The 19,986-nt window shown below is 38.7% G+C and overlaps 3 protein-coding genes across 5 annotated transcripts; all 3 read left to right on the top strand.

The window, feature by feature from the left end:
* Positions 1–7,067: 7,067 nt before the first annotated feature.
* LOC6627620 (dynein light chain 1, cytoplasmic) lies at positions 7,068–7,821 on the top strand. Of its 2 annotated transcripts, XM_070209204.1 has the most exons (3): positions 7,068–7,188; positions 7,292–7,346; positions 7,426–7,821. In XM_070209204.1, exon 3 carries the CDS (start codon positions 7,451–7,453, stop codon positions 7,718–7,720), a length of 270 nt encoding a protein of 89 aa, XP_070065305.1. In that variant the 5' UTR covers positions 7,068–7,188; positions 7,292–7,346; positions 7,426–7,450; the 3' UTR covers positions 7,721–7,821. The 2 variants fall into 2 exon arrangements, with proteins under 2 accessions (XP_070065305.1, XP_070065304.1); XM_070209203.1 differs by lacking the exon at positions 7,068–7,188 and having other exon boundaries at positions 7,195–7,346.
* Positions 7,822–8,112: 291 nt separating this feature from the next.
* On the top strand, positions 8,113–9,054 carry LOC6627621 (dynein light chain 1, cytoplasmic). 2 transcript variants are annotated; one of them, XM_015172749.3, is made up of 3 exons: positions 8,113–8,178; positions 8,281–8,347; positions 8,419–9,054. In XM_015172749.3, the coding sequence occupies exon 3, from the start codon at positions 8,452–8,454 to the stop codon at positions 8,719–8,721; it is 270 nt and encodes an 89-aa protein (XP_015028235.1). In that variant the 5' UTR covers positions 8,113–8,178; positions 8,281–8,347; positions 8,419–8,451; the 3' UTR covers positions 8,722–9,054. The 2 variants fall into 2 exon arrangements, with proteins under 2 accessions (XP_015028235.1, XP_015028236.1); XM_015172750.3 differs by lacking the exon at positions 8,113–8,178 and having other exon boundaries at positions 8,204–8,347.
* An 8,964-nt stretch (positions 9,055–18,018) lies between these two features.
* On the top strand, positions 18,019–19,192 carry LOC6627622 (probable pseudouridine-5'-phosphatase). The gene is made up of 2 exons (XM_002051677.4): positions 18,019–18,244; positions 18,300–19,192. Exons 1-2 carry the CDS (start codon positions 18,094–18,096, stop codon positions 19,073–19,075), a joined length of 927 nt encoding a protein of 308 aa, XP_002051713.1. The 5' UTR covers positions 18,019–18,093; the 3' UTR covers positions 19,076–19,192.
* Positions 19,193–19,986: the final 794 nt, after the last annotated feature.

Raw genomic sequence — 19,986 nt, 5'->3', positions numbered from 1 at the left:
GTTGGCGCACAACTTCATTAACGCAAAGTAAACACACGCATGCAGTTGGCGCTGCCAGCAAAGTGTTTGATGTTGTTGTTGTTATCGTTGTTGCCAGTTTAAAGTTACATTTTCGACATTTTGTGGGTGAGGGGGATGGGGGGGAGGGGGGCAGCAGCAAAAGTGCAGACAAGCTCATCTTTGCTCTGCACGCGTGTGTGCGTGTTTGCGTTTCACTTAGACGCACTTTAATGCTGAAATTGCGCATACGCCGCGTGCTGCGACTAGATCTTAGGCATCTTTTAAATGCATGCAAATTAACATGATTTAAATAATTAAATATAATTTGATGTGCTTTTGCGGCGTTGCCATTGTCATTGCTGTTGCTGTCTTGCTGCCGGCACATTTATGAGCCTGTGCGAGAGTCCATTAACAAAACATAACGATGTGTCATGTGACTCATAACGAGCGCCAAAAACCCACACATACGCACCGAACAACACACACACATAGGCAGACCGCAAATGCGGCACTTCGTTTATTTTTTTTCTTTGGCTGTTTTTCATATTTATGAGTCGGCGACTTTTTGTGTGGCTGTGTATATGTGTGTCTCTTAACAAGCCTAACGAACTGCCAAATTACGCGAAATAGCATTAAAAATTTAAATTTTGTTCGTGCTGCGTCAAAGCGCTCAAAAGTAGGCAACAAAAAACACGCGTGCGCCTGCTCCTAAATGGCCATTCAACTTTTGTTGTTCTCGAAATAAATCACTTTACAAATGCCGCAACAAAAATGCTGGCAAATAAGACCAGCAACAACAACAAAAAGCGTTTATATATGGCTTTAAAGCTTTGACGGCATTCCTTTATATAGCTACATTTGTACTAGGAGAAACCTAATTCATAAGGACTTACCAGATGTCGCTCTTAAAGTATGTTTATATCCTCAACTGCAAAGTAATTTATGTTTAAAGTGCTTAACAATATATAAGTCGAATTATGCTTTACGTTTGGTAACTGAATCTTGCAATCTTAGCATACTGAATATACCGCATAAAACAGAATTGAAGTAACTAAATCAGCGTGGTTATAAAAGTGTAAAAGAATTAAAAACCCGTAAAACAAAAGTGTCTATGCGCATAGTTTAATACATAAATTGAAATGTGAATTGATACATTTAATAAAGAGAGACTCAAATTAAATTCCAAAATCGAATTGCTGGCTAATTCATAAATAAACAATTGAAATATCTATCAATTTGCAAGAGCTAAGCAGAAAGCAGCTCGGTTAAACGAAGCTCTTATTTTATAAAATTGAAAATCAGTTGCATGTTAAAGACCAAGCAGAAAGTGTACGTTGTGCATGCCTTGGCCCATATGACAAGAGTCAATTGAGAAATGAAAAATAGCTTGATAACCGCATGTTAAATCATGTCACCCCTCTCTCACCCTCTCCCTCTCTCTCTCTCTCTGTGCCTCTCGTTCTGCCCTGCTCTCTGTTTATCGTTAAGGCGTAGCCAACACACAATTGCACAATATTTCCGGTAAGGTAATAAATAAATTGCATACGTAATTAAAATTGACGGCTGTGCAGGCCTCCGTTTCAGTCTCGGACTGCGGCAATTGTTACAGCAATTACAGCAACAACAATGCCACAAAGAAGCACAAGCACAATAATATGAAGAAGAAGAAGGCAGAGCAACAAAAGTTTTCTGTCTTGACTTGTGCTTCCTTTTAACGTCAACCAGTTGCCAGTTGCTGCTGTTGGCAGCTCTTTGTTTTCCTCTGCCTTTTTTTTTATTTTTGGACTATACAAGTTGCATGTGAAACATGGATGTGGCATGCAGCAGGCGACTATCAGGTGGGGAGGGCGTGAGTTGTATATGAAGGTAAGCACTGTTAACTTGTCTGCCTGCCTGCTGTTTGTTTTTAATTTTGTATCGTGGGTTTGTCTTTGGGGGTCCGCCTGCCTTGTTGAGCTATTTGCATGACAAAAGCCCAACAGGAGCTGCCCACTGTGGTGTGTCCTTTAGTCTAGGCAACACCTTTTCGATTGTTCCTTGTTCTCGTTGCCATTGTTTGCCACAAGTCACGCAACTCGTGCTTGAAACAGGACAACCTTTCATGCTCATAACTAGCCCCTAACTTGATTTCTTTACAACTTAACAAACAACAAACGAGCTTTTTGCGCTCTTTTATGTTAATTCATGCAGTTCGGCATGATTAACTAGCTTCAAGGTTTGATTATAGAAAAGAAAAGACTCCTAATTGGTGTTAACTGTCTGGCATACTATACATTGGCAAAGATTTATTTAAATCATGGTAAAAGTTAAGTTATGATTAAATTCTTTCAACTCATCCAACTGTTAACATAGGTAACAAAGGCACGACAGTTAACATAAATGAACTAACATAAATCTAAGAAAATCTTATTGAGCAAGTCTCGTCTTCTGTTACATATTTTTATGCGCTAACTAACGTTAACAGAAATAATGTACATTTAATTTGTGAGCGACTCAACTTTAGTAGCTGCTTTAAGTCAAGAATTTATGGAAGGCATAAATGTTGTCGCCGTTGTTGAGCTTGTTTTTGTCGTTGTTGCTGCCGTTTTTGCTGCTGCCGTCATGCGAGCCATTAAAAAATCAAAACAAGTTAACAGTAACCAACTAGTAGCTGGCAAGCCGGAAACCGGAAGTGAGAACAGGGCGCTGCCGCAAGTTTGCGGTGGCGTCCGCGTGCGGCGTGTGCAGGAAGTGAACAACGCAACAGCAGCAGCAGCGGCAGCAAAAACAGCCGAGACGATAGCCAAGCAGCGATTGTATTTGCACTTGTTTTATTGTTGTTGCAGTTGCTGTGGTTGTTGCATCAAAGCCATGTTCTGTGGCGCTGAAGCGCATGCGAGCAGCTCGCGATAATGTTGGCAACAAGTTAACAAGTTAAAGCCGTCAGTGTGTATGTATGTGTGTGTGTTTATGCTAACATTTGTGACCCATGTAGTCCAATGTCAGAACTGTTAGCTGACCTGTTGTTTGGACCCTAGCAAACGAGGGTCATTTGCAACGGCCTCGAAAACGACCCCCCTTCATCACACCGCCCGCCGTCTCTGGCTGCAAATAATCGACAGAGTTTTTGGTAACAACTCATGGCTTCAACATGCCACACGGTAACCAGCAGCAGCACTTCATGCAGCTGCCAGCTCAACGGGCAACCGAAAGCCGCTGGCTAATACTGCAACAGCTCTGCCCCTCTCTTACCGACTCTCCCACTTACACATTGTGCCTCTCGCTCACACCCTGTGGCAGCCAGACAGCGGCGTTTTGGCATTATAATGCCATTAACTTTGTCAGAATTTAGCGCTGCAAATTTTCGCAGCGACAATTTATGCATAATGAGCAGAGACCCACACAGACGCACGCACGCAAACACACCCACACACAGATATTCGCATACACATGCAACTGGCCAGAAGCACTTAGCTGCCCAGCAAACATTTTCCTTGACTTCACTGGAAACTAGTAATGAAAATATCACGGGAACTGCGATTTACCAGGTTATTTCTATAATCAAATAAATTATAAAATTTAACTTACAAATGAAGTAGAAAATCGTTTGATATATTAGAAAATGCTTGCTAGAAACTACAAATAATTCAATCTTCCCCCAAACTCTAGATTTGTCAAAAAACACAAATAAATTTAATAAAAATTACAAGTACACTTTGAGTAGTTTTATAACTTATTTACTTTTTATATGTAATTACAATGTAATTGCAATTAAGATAATTACTCACATAGCTATTAAGGCCCTAGACTGCATTTAACACTTGCTTGCAATTATTGCAACAATTTGTTCACTGGGTTTTCTTGATTACCAAAATGAGATTGTTTATGACAGCGGCAGCGGCCGCTGGGTAACTAACTCCCAGCAACTGCGACTGACTCTGCTGCTGGATGTGGCAGTGCCAGTGGCAGAGTGCCACTGACGACAGCAAGTGGCAGTACGAGTATTTGGCAGTCATAGACGTCAACTACTCGTAAGCTAGCCGGCCATAATACCACTAAATATCTACATATACACTCAGTGTGTGCGTATACTTGTGTGTGTGTGTGAGTCTAGGTGTAGGTGTTTGTTGACGTAGCTTTTGTCTAGGGTTGCCATGGCAGGTGAAATTTCTTGGAAAGGCCACACAGCAGCTGAAGCCGCCGCATTGTGGCAATTGGGTTATGAAGACTGAGACCAAGTTGGCAACTGGAACTGAAACTCCGACTGCTTGATGACTTGCACTGCAATTGCCTGTGTGTGTGTGTGCGAGTGTGTGCTTATATTTGCACTCTGTTTGACTTTGCTCGCACTCGCACAGCGTCAGCGAAAAATTTTTGTTATTTACATGGCTTGGTTGGGTTTTTGTTGAGTTGAGTTGCCTTCTCACTGCTGAAATTTATGACACCGCACACAGAATTTTGCATATTTGCACTGGGCAAATTAATTTCGCCTGCTATATTTGCGTTTTGCGGTGGGCAACGCCCATAACCAGTGTTAAAAGCAACCAGTGAATATTCATACAAGCGTTGGTTAATTAAAAATTTTCATCAAATTATTTGAATTTCGTTGTCGAGTTTTTCGTGTTGCTGCTGACACGACAATTGCATTGGCGGTCATAACTTTTTACTATGTGCTTGGCAATCCTAAACAAGTTAATTTTTTATGTTTATATATACTACATTTTAATCAAAAAAGTTGCTACCACGATACCCTACAAAGTTATGAGGGCTTACTTAGGTGTGGCGTTTCAATTTTTATGTCTGACTTTCTGATTTACTCATACACATGCTGGCTTCTTTAATAGTCCACATATTATGCATAATTTAATTATTTATTTAGCAAAACTTTACTTACAAATAATGGCCCTCTCAGTGTTCTGGTTCGGCCTTAATTCCGAAAGATGCACTGTGGGTCGCAAAAATCGTTTCTCTTGGCCAAAACTTAGCATCGCGATGTCAAAAAGTTCAAAAAGGCATCGAAATGCGAAACTGGCCAGATATATTTTAAATATATTATAAATAATGAGTGTTACATACATTATAAATTAAAATGTTATATAAAAAAGTCCTATACTTAATTTATTTAACTATTCGACTAAAACTGAATTCCTTTATAAAATGTTGCTATTAATTTTTATTTAAGCAGCACTTGAAGCTGACTCAAACAGAACAAACAATAAATAAAGTGAAAAACTGTTGTTAATGTTTACAAAAATGAACAAAGTCACGTTTTGGATTTGAAGTTACGCAACAGTCAAGTGCAGTGCGGGATTTTCTAAAGTGCATTGTTTGCTGGAGTGCCAAAAGGTCAGCTCAGGCTCTTTAATCTCTACATTTCCAGAGCACTAGCAAATGGAGTCGCTCTTTTTTGTCAACTTTTTAGGCGTGCAAACTAAAATGCAACTTTAGATAGATAGTACATATATCTACATATTTGTCTGTGTGAGTGTTGAGCATGGGCAAAACTTTGGCATTTGCATTTGTCACAGTCGGTGGGAAAAGTTTTCAGCTTAAATTCCTGCATGCATTTCAACACGCAATTGGCATGTGACAGTCAAAATGTTTGCGCAAGATGAGACAGTCCAACACACACTCGGGACTAGGGAGAAAGAGAGAGGCACCTCGGGAATAGGAAAAGGCATACGAATCGAATGTTTGATATATCAATTTGAAAAGTTTGACTTAGTTTCCTCACTCGAGCATTTCGATTAAAGTTTTCCATGCGGCAGATTAAAAACTTTTGTTCCCAGCGCAACTTTTTGTGGGCCGAAAAATAAAAATAGAAGAAACATTTTTGCATTGTCTGCATTACTTGGCAACATCCTGAGTAGGTTCAATATGCATTTGGCTTTTTGGCATTCTTGCACTTTTCCTAGCCAAGTGGGCCATGGGCGTGAAAACGACAACAACAACACAAACGACATAAGGCGCAGCAAAGTGATTTTAAAATGCACTTTAAAATTATTTAAGCACATAATGTAGGGAAGGCAAAATCTATCCTTGCAAAGTAACCTATCCAAATTGGAATTACGTATCAAATTCCGTAGTTCCAACACATATTAGATTGGCGAGTTGATATGTACTAATCCGGTTAAATTTATGTACAGAAACTTTTATAATTAATTTGCTAAAAAAAAATAAAAGTATATGTTTCGCAAAAGCTTAAAAAGACTGTTCTCCACTTCATTAATTTCTGTTTCTGCACAACGGAAATTATGAACGTAGACCGATTAAAAAAATGCTTGAGATAGTTAACGAATGGTTCAAAAATCTTGAACTTCTCAATCTTAAGAACGAAACAGTTTAGCGCATAGACAGTTAACCAGTGCTGCTAAATGCCGATTAATATTCAAAATATCTGAATTAAATTTCTGAGCACAAATTGGCAATAAACATAATTGCTCGAATTAGTAAAAGATATTTTCTGCATAGCTATGCCACAATATTTCAAATTACTTTCTACTTAATAAAACGATACACGATATTACGCATTTCAGGGCAAATCAGGTCAAATTGGACTCCAAATGGACTCATTCATGCGTGTTTACTTATCTAGTTGTTATTATTATTTTTTAACAATGGTCTGCAATGTGGTAACTACCATAAGCATTACCCGGACAATGGGCTGGTTGTTGGTTGCGTGTGTGCCGTAAATTAGCGTTTCATTAAAAAACAAGCAAAATTTGTTCGCAATGTTGTCGTTGAATTGGGCGTTGAACAGTTGGTTCGTGTTTAGATCCGTGTCCACGTCCGGTAAAGGCTAAAAAAAGAGGGACCTCAAATTAGTTGCATTACTTGATTAGCTGCACAAATGCTATTATTAAAATTCAATTTCCTTTTCGTGCACCGCGATTGCATGTCTCATCGAATTTAACAAGTTTTTCATTTTGCCTTGTGCATTTGCATTTATCACGTGTCCGGCCAAAAAATAAAAAATAAATTTAAATGAAATTTCGACGTAAGTGCAAATTCCGGCGTGCAATTTATCAACCATTTATAGGAGCGTGCTTATTTAATTGTAATACTATCGAATTATCGATAACAGAAATCTGTTATATATCAGCTTTGGCAGTGCTGCCACAACGACTACTTCGCCGAACAAACAAAAATTCCTGACAAATTGAAACGAAAACTCGTGACAAATTTAAATTCCAATTGAGAATTGTTTGCGTACGTAAAAGTCCTCGAATCAATTGATTTCTCAGTCAAAATAAACTAATCTCACATTTCAAAACTTTCCAAAAATACCTTGTGACGACCAAATTTTTTCCAGATTGGTGTTTCTGTGACGTCCACTGCACTTTTTTGAGAGTAAAAACAATCACAAGGTATGTCTTTAAATTGTGCTTTTCTGCACCATTAAATCTTTAACATTAAACCCTTAAAAATTTCTAAAACCATTCGCAGATAACCGAAAAGAAATAGCTTCAAGATGTCAGATCGCAAGGCAGTCATCAAAAATGCGGATATGAGCGAAGAGATGCAGCAGGATTCGGTGGACTGTGCCACACAGGCACTCGAGAAGTACAACATTGAGAAGGACATTGCCGCCTACATCAAGAAGGAGTTCGACAAAAAGTACAATCCCACATGGCATTGCATTGTCGGACGCAACTTTGGATCGTATGTGACACATGAGACTCGCCACTTTATCTACTTCTACCTGGGACAGGTGGCCGTATTGCTGTTCAAGAGCGGTTAACCGGACAGATGTAGGCTAGCATGATAGATGTTCATATTGTACAAGAAATAGCGAATATAGACTCGATTACCTGAAATAAAACACGTTCTGGATGAAGCATACATATATTTGTTGCATTTACATTTTCTTTCTCACACAGTTTTCTTATAAAGCAAAATTTAATAAAAATTTCTGTGCGCTTAAACTTTTACTTTTTAACTAATAATTACGTTTTTTTATTAGGCGGGATAATTTATATTTAAATGTAAACAGCAAAAAATGGCACGAAAGGACGTATCAGCGAGAGTTCGTTTGTTTAATATACGAGACGCTAAAAGCACACTGCAACTTTGCCAGCGTTGCCATATGATAAATTTCAGCGCTTCGCAACACTAGGGCAACGTTTCAGTGGAGTTGTCATTGCCAAGGCTATTTAGTGAAAATAGTGCGCAAATTAAATTAGTGAATTAATTTTGTGCGTAAGTCTCGAGCAGCCTTCACTCTTTTCATGCTGTTCCATCTATAGACAATTGATTTATCAGTCAAATTTAAACTAATGCCTGCTTATTATTAAAAATTAGAATTCTGTGACAAAATTATCCGAAATCGGCGTTCGTTGGATATTTTGATAGTCAGAACGACCACAATGTAAGTGCCGGTGCCTAGAGACCACAAACAAACATTAACATTCAGTTAATAAAGCGAACGATTTCCCATAGAACTGGTGATTAATACCAAACTATAGCGCCAAGATGTCAGATCGCAAGGCAGTCATCAAAAATGCGGATATGAGCGAGGAGATGCAGCAGGATGCTGTGGATTGTGCTACCCAGGCCCTGGAGAAGTACAACATTGAAAAGGACATTGCGGCCTACATCAAGAAGGAGTTCGACAAGAAGTACAATCCCACATGGCATTGCATTGTTGGACGCAACTTTGGATCGTATGTGACACACGAGACGCGCCACTTCATCTACTTTTACTTGGGACAGGTGGCCATATTGTTATTCAAGAGCGGTTAACTTAACCCCAGATGGCCCCCAATTCTACACACACACATACCACACGAACACATACCACACGCACACGAAACATTTGCAGTTCGCCTTTTTCGTTGTTGTAGCCCCTTCTCCATCTACTTCACATATCGACAACACACCAAGAACTCTGATTTGAAATGGCACACTGTTAGAATCTTCTATATCTTGCAACACTGAGCAAATGGAGTGGCATGACGCTATATTTAACCGATCAACCCAAGCAACCTACACTTACAATCGCGTTTATTAAATTTACATTAGTTTTCAATTCACACAACTTTCGAAATGGATTAAATCAATTACATCAGCTAAGAATCTTATTTGTTTTTATCATCTCTTGAGATGTGATCAGCCGCTGTAACAATAATATATCCATGATATTAAGCAATGTTATTTAAAAAATTAAAGGCGCAACTTCTTGCTCGATAATCTTAATTAATTTTTTATTTAAATACTTATAAAATGTAAAAACATTTTTTTTTATTATATGGTTGTCGATAGGATTTTCTAGAATTTTACCATCAACAGATGCTTGAGCTATCGCTGAAGATCAATGCTGTCGACAGTAAAAACTTGGGATTTTGGTACATTTTTGTGTTTAAAATATAAATATGTCGGTATAAATGTATGTATGTACATTAAAAAAATGTGGTTCGAGTCAACCAACCACCGCATCGAAGCTGATAAAGCATGTGGCGTTGGGGAGAGTACAATCATGCTATGCTATTGCGATGGGCATTTACGACTTCGCAGGCCTGATAAATACCAAAGCTGGATCAAGCTAATAAATATCAGGTTTGCAATATATTTGGTTTATACTTAAACTTAATTATCTTCAAACCATGTCTAATAATTGCTAAAAACCAACACATATCTAGTTTAAAGTCGTGACGATGCAGCGAGCAATAAATACTTATCCTAGAGTATTAAGTATTCAACACCAAAAATTTGCAATTTCTTTTGAAATAAATGGTTGCTGGTGATAAGGTTGATGGCAGTTATTAAGCTGTGAATTACTCGCCAAGATTTAGTTTTGTTTTGCAGTTGCGCTCGTAGAGAATTCAAGATCCATCAACGCAAATAAATATTTTATAATATGTTAAGACTTCCTATGTTGCTGGTCTTTGGAAGTGTGGCATTAGCAACATTTCCTCGGTCGATATTGGATGGCCCAGCGAACCAAGTGCTGCAGCTGAACAGAGCTTTAGAGTAAACTGAAAGGCATATTCTAAGAAACGAGGCTCTTATATCGAAACTGGAAGCTAGTATATTGGGGGCTACAAGCAAACCCACACCAAATCAATTCAGCCACGGTTCATTTGATGATGAAACGCAGCTACTGGATCCGCTGGAGCTGGACACAGCTTTAGAGGAAACTGAAAGGGATATTGAAAGAAACGAAGATATTTTATCGCATTTGGAAGCATCAATATTTGGTGCTAAAGCCACACCCAATCGTTTCAAGCCGCGTTCATTTGCAATTAAGAAAACCAATATGCCAGATGAAATGCAAAAGTCAGCACTCAATATAGTCAAGGCCCAGCCGAACTTCAATAAAAAAGCATTTGTCGCACAAACCATCAAGAAAGAGTTCGAAAAATCATTGGGGCTGCACAACTGGCAATGCATTTTGGGTAAGGAAATAGCTTACGCCTTCTCTCAAAGTATAGATACCTACATTAATATTAAAGCCGGGCATTTAGAAATCAGTTTGTTCAATTTCTATACGAATAATGCCACAACTCAAAAGTTGGGCTGTGAGGAAAATTGATATTTTGATAATAAACATAAAGTGCCAAAGAACCTCAAAAGTTGAGAAAAAGGTGCGCTGGAAAATGGGAATTTGAGTCATAGGATTTATATCTAATGCTTTGTTCTAATTAAAGAACATTTGGATTTAAATTAAAAATGTTGTGTTTTTAAATAACTAAAAATACTTTACGAATAAACAATTTTATAAATGAGTTTCTTTAAGATAAGAAAGTCACATTTCGCATTAAATAATTCATTCCTCGTGGGAACAAAAGCTTAATGTATTTTATTTATATTATTATGCCCAGGTTAAAGTCAAGTTGATATAACAATCACCTAGGCAGACCTCGAAATTGGTACAACATATAATAGTTTTTGTGCAGTGTAGCCCTTTCCACAGTGTGTCTGCCAGTCGAACATATGTTACGAATATTTGCTTTCACAGATGCTGGAACCGCACATCGATCAAGTCCTTTGAGTTAATCTTTGTGTATCGAGCTGCATCATAAGGTAAACAATGCACGCATGCTGTTTTTGTTGTTTGCATTTGTGTGTGTGTGTGTGTGTGAGTTAACACCTGACCGTGGCAAATAAAAATGGCTTAATTAAGTTAATTAAAATATTGTTGCTGCTGGCCGTCGCACGCGGTTCGCATTTATGTGCTTTTATTATCTCGGCGATTGGCAATTTTCGGACAGCAGGACCTTTGCACTGCCGGCCAGAGGATGTCGCCAGTCGGGTAATTATGCCAGCGCACGTACTAGCCGCAGGAGCTGGAGCTGGAGCTGGGCCAATGACAATACTATTAATAAAGTTGCAATGCCGTGGAAATATGTACTCTTCTTCTTTTTTTTAATACGCGCATGAAAATGTTTGCCACCGGCCAAACAGATGCAAATTGTTGGGAATGTCCTTTGAGCCGCTTTCACGGTTCGGCGACTTTTGGCCTTGTCGCATTGTTGTCGCTGGACAGCTGCATTCGATATATGGGATGCATACGATGAATTCAATTCAATTGCTGTCCAGCTCTGTCCTGGCACAGACAGCGTCTCATGCATATTTCATGCGGCGCTTAAATACAGTCGAAATGCTTGCCATGCTCAACAAAATCCTTTGCGTCCATAAAAATTTAAGTGCCACGCACGCACACGACTCGCAATCAGGTTTACGCGCTCAAGCGTGCTTTATTAATATTTTTACGTTGTCAATTTATGGTAATTTTTTATGTTCTAACATTAAAAATAAAAAACAACAACAACAACAAGTCAAATTGCAAGTCAGGTGAAATCGTCATTTGTTTAGTAACCCCCAGCTACCCGTCTGTCGGCTCCATGGGCCCATCCAATTCTGTAAGACTTCTGACCCCAACTAAACAGGCGCCTTACCAGTCCACCCAGTCTGAGGTGACTTGTCCAGCAGCTGTTTGGACAGCTCCATTTGGAGTTATCTCCTGTTGAGCTGAATGAGCAACAGAGCGACTTTTGTTGAGTCTGCGCACTTGCCACACTCCGCTGCGACAAGTAGCGAGTGGCAAAAGACTCGTTAGTTCAATACTCGAAACTCTTTTCAAGTGATTCTAAAGAACTCTTCGAATAATGCAGACTAATTCAAAATTTCTGGAGCTTAAAAATGAAAAAAAAGTGCATGTACCGGGAAAAGACCATAAACAAACAAGTTTTTTACCGTTTACATGGCAGGTATATGATAAAGTGGTTCGAAGTTGATAAGATTTTGCAAATATATGGCGATCATGGTGAAACTTAAAAATTACAAGTTTTAGTAAGATGTCTTGTTTAAAACAAAAGTTTTTGCACAAGAGCCTACTTTTAAGCGTCCAATGGCTTCAAAACTGAGAGACTAGTTTGCATAGAAGCAGACATGGGTAGAAGCATGGCATGGGTATATAAATATAAATAGTATGTGGATTCGGATATGTCTTCTTCTACGCGTTACACTTTAATGACCAAGTTATCATAACTTCTACGACGATATAAGTCTTTAAGCTACACTATATACTTGAGTATATTTAAAATTTAAAGAGATGAAGAGAAATTGATAGAAAACTTTTCAACCGTGCAGTGTCAACAACATTTAAGAACAAGACCAGAATCCACTAGCGATAGCGATGTTCAATGGAGTTAAATGAACAATAATAAAATCATTTAAATGCAGCGCAACAAAGAAATGCTTGAATTAAAGAGATGCATTTGATGGCCAATTTCCATATGGGAAATCGCATGCAATGCGAGCAATTTCCATGACCCACACAAAAGGAGCAGCCGAAACTTTTTGAGCTGTGTGCGGGTCAAACAAAATGCCAACTTTTAAAAATTACAGTCAGCAGTGCTGACCTCAATATAAAATTACACAACATGACTTGAATAAACACTCACAGGCACACACACAGAAACACACACACACACAGTGCAAAAAACGAGAACAATTGCAAGTGCCATAGATACGAGCGTAATTGCATTTTACTTTGTTGCATTTGGTCAGGCAAAAAGCTAGAAAGCCAAAGTCAACCAACCAAACATACACACGTACCCACACACACGCACACACACACACACACGCACACCCATAGATACTCTCACACACGCACATGTATTAGGTTTTTTGCCTTTGGCTGCTCGTATTATTATTATTATTTATATTATTATTTTTGTTGTTGTTAATTTGTTACTGTGAAAAACCAACAAAGCCAAGTGGTTCGGTTGTGCACAGAGGGGCACGGCTGGGGGAGGGTGGGCGGTTACAGTAGGTCCAAAGTCAACACTGCGACTAGTTTTATCAGTCAGTGGACACAGAGAGGAGTGCGAGTGCGAGTATCCAACAGATGCAGCTGCAGCAACAGTCGAGTCCGACAATGACAAAAAAAACACACACACACACGCAGAAAAAAAACTTAATGAAACATAAACAAGAAACAGGCTGAGGGCAGAAACCAACGAAACCAACACAGCAATAACAAAAACCACACAAACTAAAACTGACAAAAAGAACAACAACAAAAATTATAATCTAAACAAGAAAATTCTCATTTGTTGCGCAATTTAACATATACCTAAAAAAAAAAAAGGAACGCATTAAAAATAATTGTCAAGCTGGTCGAAGTTGAAACACTCTTCATTACGAATTTTAATAAAAGATAACAATCTGCTTGAAATAATATTATAATAATTGATAATAATTAAATACAATTATTTGTAGACAAAAATGATATGGTATTATATGAATGTATGGTATTTATCAAGATATAATTATAAATATTGTTTTCATAATTATATTTACAAATAATTATAAATACCAAATATTACGTAAAAAATTTAAAAAAATAATTGTTTGCTTTATTATTTTTTTTTATTAGAGCCTAGAGGAATATGCATCAATTGAAACTGTTTTCTTGGCTTCCAATTTTTGTTGGCGTTGTTAATGTTATATCTCTCTCCTTTCAAGCACAAATCAGAAAGATTATTAAAGAGATTTCAGTGATAGTGAATTCCTGGCAAAAGTTTAAGAAAATCTTAAATACCGCTTGCTAATTTGAAGACATACCATATAAGGCTTTGTCTTGAATCTGCATCAGAATTCAGTCCAATTAATTTCCCTGATAACGAAACAATTGAGAATTCTTAGTTGTGTGCCGCCCAAAATAAAAGGGTAGCCCATGCCATTGTCATGAAGCCAATGCACTAGATTATCGCACACATAAACAATAATAATCGCATGACAGTCCGTGCCCTGACAGGCAGTCAGAAGACTTCTTCTGGTGCTTTCTCAAACTGAGCCGGAAACTTGCATCGCTTTCGGCATGATGAATGGAGCCAAGTGTTGCCCCCACGAACCGCAGACCCATCAGCCGGCAGCCAACCCACATAGGAGGCGAGTGGGCGTCAATTTTTCATTTGGTATCCTCTGCTACATATAAGAATCCGTTTGTCTTGTGTGAATTTGGGAATATCTTCCTCTCAGTTGTGGCTCTTCTTTGTCTCTCTCTCTCTCTGTCATCCTTTTGCCGCTGACCATTGTCAGTGTCCCCTTGACTTGACTTGGACTCGGATTCGGTTTTGGTTTTGGTTCTAGTCTGTCAACTTTGCTTTCCATTGCACGCCTTAAACAATTGCCCACAGTTCTCTTGCTAGATTTTGGATTGGATGCAGTGCATACGATACCATTCTTAAGGGGCATGTTGTGCCATATTTGGAGGAGTACGGAAAAGAATAGACTAAGATGCAGTGTTGTAGTACTCCAAATGTAATAGAGATTGATGATACCTTTTCAAAATTCTCATTTAAAATGATATATCTGTTATATGCTAGCTCTGACAGGGTATTTAAGTTTCGGGCAGCCATCTGTGGGTATCAGTATCTGTGTGCTTTTGCCTTATTTTTTGTTTGCTTTATTGTTACTTTTGATAAATTGTGCGCCTTTCGTTTTGACACATGTCAGCGTTTGTCTGCCCATTGTAAAACAACTCGTAATATAGAGGCTGTCTTTTGATTGTCTAGGCTGGAATCCAAAGGTTGACGTTCTCTTTATTCCTAGAAAAAGTAATATTTAAAGTTACTTCTAGTTATATTAGTAGAATTCACTATTAAGACACGGCGATGACAATGGATAAAAATGCAATCTCTATGGATTTAGAGATATTAAAGTGACCATGGAGATGTCATTAACAATTTTCATTTCTATTTTTCAAAGAGGTCCCATATAAAAGGAATATGAAAATTAAAAAAAATGTTGGAGGATTCCTAAGAAACATCAAAATTTATAAAATATATATATTGTTTTTACTTACAATCAGAATAACAATGTACAAGGTCTCTATAAAAGGTTTATATAAATCTTTATTTAAATAAAAATAAAGAAATTATAAGAATTAAAAGTAGAGCGTTGTAGAGCTGATTAATATGGGAAGATAAACTTCAACAGCTTAGGTATACTTTAATTAATATTGGGAGATCTTACTGTTTAGATTATCGTATACAGTACACAATATTGGGTCTATATTGCGATCTACTGTTGTGTGAATGCAGTCAACTATTTGCTGTCAGTACACAGTGTTTGTCACTTGAACTGACATCGGTGGGTGCACTTGGCTGTGACCACTTGGCCAAGTGCCTGTTCTGGACACACGGGCACGGGACACACATGAGGCTGACAGCCAGCTACTGCTGCCGGGTGGCTGATGTCTCCACGTCAGCTATATCAGCGTCACTTTATGCGCCTGACACAGCGTCAACAATTTTATTTACTTAATTTGGCTTTAGTTTGTCATTTATTTACTTGTTGTTGCCACAACAGCCTGAAATCGTGCTGTATCTGTCCCATTCGCACACATTTGCCACCTTATCTCCATCTCATGGGCGGCTCATGGGCGTCTCATGTGCGTCTCCTAATGTCTGTTGTTGTCACTTTGACGCTTGACGTTGTTTCAGTTCTTGTTGCCGGCTTTTGCCTTTGTTTACCCTAACCAGGGGTCGTTTCGACAATAACAGCGTGTTTGCAAAGGAGTGGCCAAATCGTAAAATAACTTCTACTTTTTTTCATAGTCTAATAAATATCTGTCTAACTACTTTTGCTGCAAAATCTGTTTCTATCTTTATCTCTTTCTCTATCCTTTTCTTTTTGCCTTGAACTGAGCTATGGCCAAATAAGCCCCACAATTTTTAATTCTTCCTTGTGTTATATTTGTGTTTTTTAATTATTAAACTTGATACTTAAAGAATCTTTTTAACGCTTAATTTAACATATATATATGTATATATATATATATGTATATATATATATATATATATATATATATTTATATATATAGGAATTCCCGCTTTAAAAAAATCTGTATTTTTATTAAGAGCATTCGAGTTTCGTATGACAGCTTATATTTTTTCGGCTTGATTTATGTTATTTATTTAATGCTTTTTTTTTTGTTTGACTGTGACACATTTTGGTGCCCGCACTTTATTGCATATCGTTGTCATTGTTGTTGTTGCTGTAATTGTTGTTGCTTTCTTCTCACCGGCGACGCGTGCTTTTGCATTTTTTATGAAAATTTAGAGCCTGCTGCCGCTGTTGTTACTCTTGCAACACTTGAGCGCACTTTAATTAAATATTTATTTCAATCATTTTGGGCAAATGGAAATGAGCTCAGGTGGGATCAACTAAATCAGAGTGGCTAGGGAGAGAGCGAGAGCGAGAGAGAGAGAGAGAGAGAGAGAGAGGGTGCAGGGAGAGAGACTGCACTAACATTTGTCATTACACATTAATAGCGCACCATTAATCTTTTCGTGAGCTGTTGGCCAAATTAATGCTGCTACCAACGGCCAAGTCTCGTTAATTAATGTATGCCATTTAGCCGGAAAATTGCAGGGGTGCACACACACATGTCCTGTATGTATGTGTGTGTGGGTTCAGGCCCATCATAATGAGCGCCAATTTAGTGTCCTTGTGTGTGCGCGTGTGTGTGTGTGTCGTTGTCGCCACCGCAAACAAGCAAAGGCCAAAGCCACAGCCAACCCCACCGACTGAACTCTCTCGGTCACTTTCTCCCTCTCTATCTATCGCTGAATCGCTGTCCCGTTCTCTCTCTGCCCAGCAGGTATGCTTGATTAATGCTTTATAACAGGACACTGAACACATACAAACAAAACAAGACTATTGCTGCCTGTATGGATGCTGACCCCGCAGCTGACGCCCAGTCGCGCCCTGCTGCCCCGCCGCCCTGCCGTCTGCCACTCCCGCAGGGCTCTTGCATTTTAACATTAATTTAGTGGAATGCGGCAAAGGACTATGAAAGCTTTTCAGCGTCGTCGTCGACACATGTTAATCCCGTCGTTGTCGCTACCACAACCACTCACATCCATATTCACATTACACATTCGCATTCACATTACATTCATTTAAGCCCACTCCAGGTCAAGCATTCGCCTCTCATATACGGATTTAGGTTGCATGAATTTGAACAGCTTAATTTTTGAGCGGATATTGTAAACTTAATCTGGCAGCGGGTTGGAGAAGTTGATAAGCAAAAGTATGTGTTACGATAATAAGGATCAAAAATCTGTTAAGCCTTTTGAACAAATCGATAATTAAACAATTTCTGTAATCATCATAAGTTCGATTTACCATTATTTTCTCATTTTTAGATTTCAATGGATTAGCAAAGATGAGCGCAGAAAAATGTAAAAATATATGCTAATACATGAATGTATGGAAAATGATTTAGGCAGAGATTACGATAAAAAATTGGGTTTGTAATAAATTATATATTAATATATACATAACTATATATATTGTAGATATTAAATACAGGGTCTAGAACGAGATATAGATGTTGATAAGCAATTAAATATACATAGACATAATTAAATTATTATTAAAACACAGAAATACTACAATATAAATATTCGAATGATGTATTCAGCGAGACCATATTCTTTTTTTTTTTCAAATAAAATAAATGAAGTTTGTGCTTTCACTTAAATACAACAACAAAATTTCCAAAATTAGTTTGCTTTGCAAATGCTGTGTTTCACATAGTTTTGGTCGTATTTAGGGTATTTTTATTTAAATTTTATATATCATATTTTAAGCAACTTCATGTGCGATAGGACACCTCGAATAACTGCAACTGCGCCGCGATGTTTGCGCTGTTGCCCACCCTGCTGTAATCCCTGTCTCTGCTGTCCGCCGGCCTGCTGTGAGCCATGCACTGCCTATTGCTTTTTCGACTTGGAGTCGGCGGTATTTGGTAAGATGAGCCACAAGTTATTTAAATGATATAAAAGAAATCCTTTTTCTTCTAGACACGCGTCATATTTATCAACGCGCCTGTCGCGAACTGCTGGCCAGCTATAATAAGACCCTGCCCGAGGAGGTGCTTATGCGCTGTGGTCCCATGGAGACGCACGAGATGGCCCAGTTAATATGCCGCAAATGCGAGCTGCCCGTGCTCTGGGAGAACTTCCTGGTGCAGCTAAATGAACACACCTGTGAGCTGATTGCCAATCCGCCGCTGATGGAAGGCGTCGAGCGTCTCGTCAAGCATTTGTATGACAATTGCATTGGCCTGGCGCTGATTACCTCCAGCACTAGAGCGCTATACTGCAAGAAGATACGCGGCCGCGAAGAGTTCTTCGCTATGTTCAACGTTGTGCTCTGCTCCGATGAATATAATCGTCCCAAGCCAGAACCGGATTGTTATTTAATTGCCATGTCGTTACTCTGTGATCCGCCCTGTGTGGAATGCTGTTTGGCCTTCGATGGAACCACCAAGGGCGTGCAGGCGGCCAGGGAGGCGCACTTGCAGGTGATTATGTTGCCGGATCCCGATCTGCCCTGTTGCTGGTCTGAGCTGGCCACGCAACGCCTTGAAACGCTTGTCGACTTTGATCCCGAGGAGTTTGGCATGCCGTATCTGGAACCCTTACCTGAACCACCGCCGGCACCGTCGGTTCGTGCAAGTGCAGACGATCAGGGACCCATCGCCATAAAGTCGGAAGAGGAGATTATAACCAGCGGACAGGACGAAGAGGAGCCGCCGGAGACAAACGTTGAGGAGCCACCCACAGAACCAGCTTAGATTTTATATATATACATACATATATGAACAAAGTTTTATCAAAAAAGCTAAACAACCAAATTTATAGTTTTATTACGGAAATTGTAAGAAAATTCATTAAAAACATAAATATGAGTGTGTGGAATACTTTTTACTCTTGTAGAAGCTACAAAATATAATAAATCTGGTTGACTCAAGGGAAATCGAAATGTTTCATTGAGGAATAAAATAAATAATGGGTTCTTATATTGGCTAAAGCTTGTCCGGTTGAGGCGGCCAGATTTTGATTATACTTAAAGGGTATAATTTGTACATATATATGCCTAAAATTAATTTTGATTGATTTGGAATCAATATATATATGACAACATATTTATGGGACCTGCAAGAAATAGAAGACAGCTATATTGACGACTCCGATCTTTTACATTTAACACATATATGCTAACAATGAGCCTAAAATTCCACACAAGATGATTATGCCATACGTTAGGGTATATATGGAACATGTTTAACACTTGCTGACAATTTTCCAATTTCCAGCTACAGCTTTTACCTGAAGATTATTCAGATTGAAATGCCGTTAAAAACGGGATGAACCGAACAATAAATCAAAATTAATTGCTTTGGCAAATACTAGATTTTAACGACTGTCTGGCTCCCGTCTTGCTGTCTGTCTGTTTGTCTGCCGAAAGTCAATTGTTGACAATTTAATTATTCAGCATATTACGTATACGCCGTGTGTGGCTGCTCGAGTGCAAAGATGTCGCTCGTGCGGCATGCAGCAAACAGCTGCCACAGCCCAACTTGCAACTAGCAACTTTTGACGGCAACAAGAGCAACAACAACAACAACATAAACTCGGTCCCAACTTATAATTACTTAATGTTCCAACCAGACCGCCGGCAGCTGCCAAGCCAGTCAGGGTGCCT

Source organism: Drosophila virilis, chromosome 4, assembly GCF_030788295.1.
Source record: "Drosophila virilis strain 15010-1051.87 chromosome 4, Dvir_AGI_RSII-ME, whole genome shotgun sequence".
Classification (NCBI taxonomy): domain Eukaryota; kingdom Metazoa; phylum Arthropoda; class Insecta; order Diptera; family Drosophilidae; genus Drosophila; species Drosophila virilis.
Note: the sequence above shows the minus strand (reverse complement) of the source record. Positions and strands in the feature narration are given on the sequence as shown.